This window comes from Elephantulus edwardii, unplaced genomic scaffold (assembly GCF_000299155.1).
Source record: "Elephantulus edwardii isolate Elephantulus edwardi_28Jun2011 unplaced genomic scaffold, EleEdw1.0 scaffold00019, whole genome shotgun sequence".
NCBI classification, from domain to species: Eukaryota; Metazoa; Chordata; class Mammalia; order Macroscelidea; family Macroscelididae; genus Elephantulus; species Elephantulus edwardii.
In genome coordinates this window covers 915,113-920,091 of record NW_006399769.1, presented here as the reverse complement: position 1 = coordinate 920,091, position 4,979 = coordinate 915,113, and the positions used below count along the sequence as shown (strand labels likewise).

The following is a 4,979-nucleotide window of genomic DNA, read 5'->3' as shown; positions in this document are numbered from 1 at the left end:
AGATATAAAACTCAGAAGGCAAGAAGGGAGAGAATAGAAAGATGAACAGAATCCTGAACCATGAGGAGAAAGCTGGCAGTGTGCAATTACAAGGAGGGGTTTTTAATAAATGTCACCAAACAACATGTAGAAAAATCATTGAGTGGAAAGTAAAACTTATCTATAAACTTTCAATAATTTTGCCATTAAACATTTTTTAAAATAAAAAATAATTTTTCCAGAATCGTATTACTAGGCCTCCCAATTCTCCTAGGACACTCCTGTCTGCTCTGAGGTATGGTCACAGAGTCATGCCACTCCACATCTTGCTAATATACAGTGGAGCACATGCAAATAGGGTCCTTTCTCCTGCTGATTAAAACCAGCCCAGCCCCAACCCTGTAGCTCTGGGAGAGGAGCCCCCCAATCTCAGGCATCCTCACACAAGAACCAGGTCTGAACACAGACAAGTCATCATGTCTCCATTTAGCTGGATTTTCCTTGTTGCTATTTTAAAAGGTAATTTTGTAGAGAACAGTTGCTTGTGTGTGAGCCTGAGTGAAACAATGTACATGTGTAATGGTTTTCCTGATGAGAATGTCATTGTGTTTGCAGGTGTCCAGTGTGAGGTGCAACTGGTGGAGTCTGGGGGAGACCTGAGACAGCCTGGAGGGTCTCTGAAGCTCTCCTGTGCAGCCTCTGGGTTCACCTTCAGTAACTATCCTATGCACTGGGTTCGCCAAGCCCCAGGGAAAGGTCTACAGTGGATCGCAAAAATTAGTAGTAGTGGTGGTAGTACATACTACCCAGAGTCTGTGAAGGGCCGATTCACCATCTCCAGAGACAACGCCAAGAACATAGTGTAGATTGCAGATGAACAGTCTGAGAACCGAGGACACAGCCATGTATTACTGTGCAAGAGACACAGTGAGAGGAAGTCAGTGTGAACCTAGACAGAAACCTCTCTGTGAGTGTCAACAGGACAGGATCCTCCTGATCCAAGAGCAGGTGCAGATGTAGGTTGAAGGTGGTTTCCTGTTGTGACCTGGGCGTTTACCATCTGACAATTTCCCCAAGAAATATTCTTGTAGCTCTCGTCCCCTCCTCACCTCTCTCCCTTCCTCTCTTACCTTTCCCTCTCCTTTCCTTTCCCTCCTTTCTCCTCTTCTCACTTCTTCTCCCTCTCTTCTTATATTCCCTCCCTTTTATCTACCCTCCCTTTTCACATGTTAGTCATATATTTTTAAAATATATGCAATGAATGAAATTCTGTATGGTCCATAACATCAGTGTTCTGCTGAAGCTCAGGGGAATCTTGGAATTTATTGCCTGTTGGATTCCTGGAGTCTTGCCTTTCACTAATACCTTCATTGTAAATTGGACTTCTTTCTTCAGTACCATTGATTCTTAATAAAATGCTTCTTCTTAAAGTGGTTCAGTGTTGGTTCTATTTGAAATAGTAATTTGTGTATTACTTCCACTTCTTTATGAATGGGTTTTTAATTTTTCCCTCATTCAATATTTTGTTCTAAGAATCCTTTGCTATTATTACTCTAGGCCTTGCCCAGCTCTCTATAGCATTTTGCTCTTCTTCTGAAGCTGCCCTTTGACATCTCATTTTATGTGTCCTATTACATAATTTCTCTCATTTTGAATTCTCTACACTGAAGAGTAAGTTTCGGAGTCACTTGGATTTCATTTCAGACTTTTGTCTTCCCTGTCCTCAATTACACTTTGATTTCTTCGTGTATGCTGTCCCGGATATGATGCCATGACTTGTCTAGTCTTGCACAATTAATGTTCAAATCTATTCTGGAGATGGCTTCTAAATTCACATAGGATAAACTCAAGGTGTACTTTAGCTTTAGTAGATGCCGTAATTTTTTCTCAGTTTCTTATGAGTTTTATATGAGTTGATTAATCTTTAGCCTATTAATTTTCAGTTTTTTTTTTCTTTTTTCCTTACGTTCAATTTTTTAAAAGAATATTTCTTTATACCATCATTGACTTTTACAAAATAACTCATAAACATTGTGTTTCATTCACGGTCATTTAATGCAATCATTTCTGTACATTATCTTTCATATAATTCATTTCTATTGATCTATTAGGAAGCTCTGGGGTGGCCTGGTGGTAAAAAGCTGTACTTCAATTTCAAAGGCATGAGATTCAAATACACCAGCTTCCCTGTAGAAGATGGATGGACAATCTCCTCCTGTTGGGTTAACAGCCTCTGAAAACCCACTGGAGCATGAAATAGCTCTCTACACTCTCAGTTATTTTTCTGTTTTATATCCCATTGATTTCAGCCATTATCCCTATGATTTCCTTTCTCCTAGTAGTGATGGGGTTAGATTGTTGATGAAGATGTTCAGCTAGTTATTTTACTCATGTCTTCTTTTTTAATGTGTTTGTTTGTTGCTATTAATCAAATGAATGCAAGTCAAATCATGAAAGGAAGTTCAGTTCCAGCATTGAAAGATGGATAACAATTGTCATTGTTGTTATGTGTCATTGAGTTGCCTACAACTCCTAGCAACCCTATACAACAGCCCTAAACCCTGCTCTATCCTTGCCAATCTTATTGTCTCCGACACACCTATCCCCATTACTCCAGTGACTGGATCAATCTATCTCATTTAGGCTCTTCCTCTCCTGTGCTGTCCCTTCATTCTCCAAAGCATATGTCCCTCTCCAAGGACTGATCCCACTTTGCAACATATCCAAACTATGTCAGCTGAAGCTTCAGCATCCTTGCCTCCAAGGAGCAGCCTGGCTTCACCCTCTTCAGGATGAACTTGTTTGTTTCTCTAGCAGTCCATGGTATATTCAATACTCTTCTCCAGCACCAGAGCTCAGAGGCATCAACTCTCTTCTGTCAACCCTAGTCATTGTCCAGCTTTCTGATGCATAAACAAGTAATTGCAAAGACTATGGCCTCTATCAGGCACACCTTAGTCTCCAGACTGACATTGTTGCTCTTTAGTAATTTGGAGAGGTCTCTGACAGCAGACTTTCCCAGTGAAATTCATCTTTTAATTTCCTGGCTGCTGGTACCAAGAGTGTTGATTATGGAGCCAAGCAAACTGAAGCTGTCAACAATTTCAATCTCTTCATCATCTGTCATAATGCTGCCAATTGGCCCAGTGGTGAGAATCTTTGTTTTCTTGATCCTTCAGTCCATACTGAATGTTGCAGTTCTTGACCTTGTGCAGCCAAGTGTCTCAGCTCCTCCTCAGTTTCAGCAAGCAGGATTGTGTCATCTGCGTAATGCAGATTGCTAATTATTCTTCCTCCAATCCTGATGCCACACTTCTTCTCATAGAGCCCAGCCTGCCGGATAATCTGTTCCACACATAGATTAAAAAATATAGAGATAGAACACATCCTTGACACACACCCTTTTACAGTTTGAACAGTCTAGTGTTTCCTTGCTCTGTTCTGATGACTGCCTTCAGGTCCAAGCATAGGTTTCGCAAAAGCACAATCAAGTATTCTGCGATTCCCATTCTTATCAGAATCAGCCACAATTTGTTGTGATCACAGAGTCAAATACCTTTGCATAGTCAATAAAACACAGATATACATTTCTCTGGTAATCTCTGTTTTCAGCCAAGATCCATCTGAGGTGAGCCATAATATCCCTAGTGCCACGACCTCTTCTAAATCCAGCCTGCACTTCAGGTTGTTCTCTGTTGATGTGCTGTTACAGTCGTTTTTAAATAATCTTCAGCAGAATTTTGCTTGCACGTGATATCAGTGATACTGTGTGATAATTTCCACACTTTTTTGGATCACCTTTCTTTGTAATGGGAACAAATATAGATCTCTTCCAGTCAGCTGGTGGTTGTCCTCCAGATTTCTCTAAGGAGTTCCATAACTTTCTATTATACCAGTAAGCTTGACTGTGCTTATGTTTTTTTAATTTTTTTTACACATTTTTAATTAATTTTCTTCAGGAACACCTACTATGATCCACTTTATACCAACACACCATTGTACCCGTGAACTGTCATCATATGTGTCTGAGTGTGCACACTAGTAGTAAGAAGTTGTGCTGTCAATCCAAAGTTAGGTTATTTGAACCCAATAATTTCTCTGGGAAAGAGAGATGGAAAATCTGTTCCCCTAAGATTTTAGCTTCTGAAAACCTATTGGATGGAGACTCTGATATGAATCAAATATACCTTCAATGCAATTAAAAAACAAAACATACATATACACATATGTATTTGTTGTTGTGTTCCATTGATTCAGAACTGACCTACAGCTAATCCAGCAAGTTTTTGGAATCTGTTAATCACATAGGAATAGATTGCCCATCTTTTCCCTGCTGAGAAGCTTGTGGATTTGAAATGCTTATCTTTTGGTTGTCAATTCAACTCCTAAGCGTTAGACTATTAGAGCTCCCTTACCACAAGGCCACCAGAAGTCTCTCACCACTAGGCCACTACAGCTTCCTATGCATATGTTTATATAGAAACACATGCTTGTAGAAGAATGAACAATCTCCTCCCATGTGATTTATTGCCTCTGAAAACTCACTGAAAGGTCAGCTATGAATTAGTTCCAACTTAATGGCATACAAGAACAACATTTATGTATTAATATATTTGTAGGTATGTGTATATATATGTTGTAGTGTTCTTGTTATGTAAGAAGTTGCCCTGCCAATCTAAAGCATTCTCATGGTGAAAGAACTGAAGAACAAATCCAAATCTCGAGTTGAATACTAAAAGATTCTATGGGCAAAACTTTTAATAATACAGGAAGCAGCAAATGAAAAATGAAGAAATGCACCATCTTAATAGTACCAAAAAGAGTTGGTATTCACTGAACCATTTCAGGAAGTAGGATATTATCAAGAACTAATGTAATGATTGAAGAAGTTCAGGCTTTAGTGAAGGTATTAGTAAAAATTACACTCACCTTTCATTGTCATGGAGTTGGAGCTGATTCCTAGCTTATCTTGTTCTGCTCATGAAATGCCCCTCAAAGGA

General features: G+C 39.3%; 1 gene segment (V, D, J or C); it reads left to right on the top strand.

Moving 5' to 3' along the window:
• Positions 1 to 455: 455 nt before the first annotated feature.
• On the top strand, positions 456 to 999 carry LOC102844697. The segment is given in 2 exon segments: positions 456 to 498; positions 595 to 999. Coding segments are annotated over 2 exon segments (448 nt in total).
• The last annotated feature ends 3,980 nt before the right edge of the window (positions 1,000 to 4,979 follow it).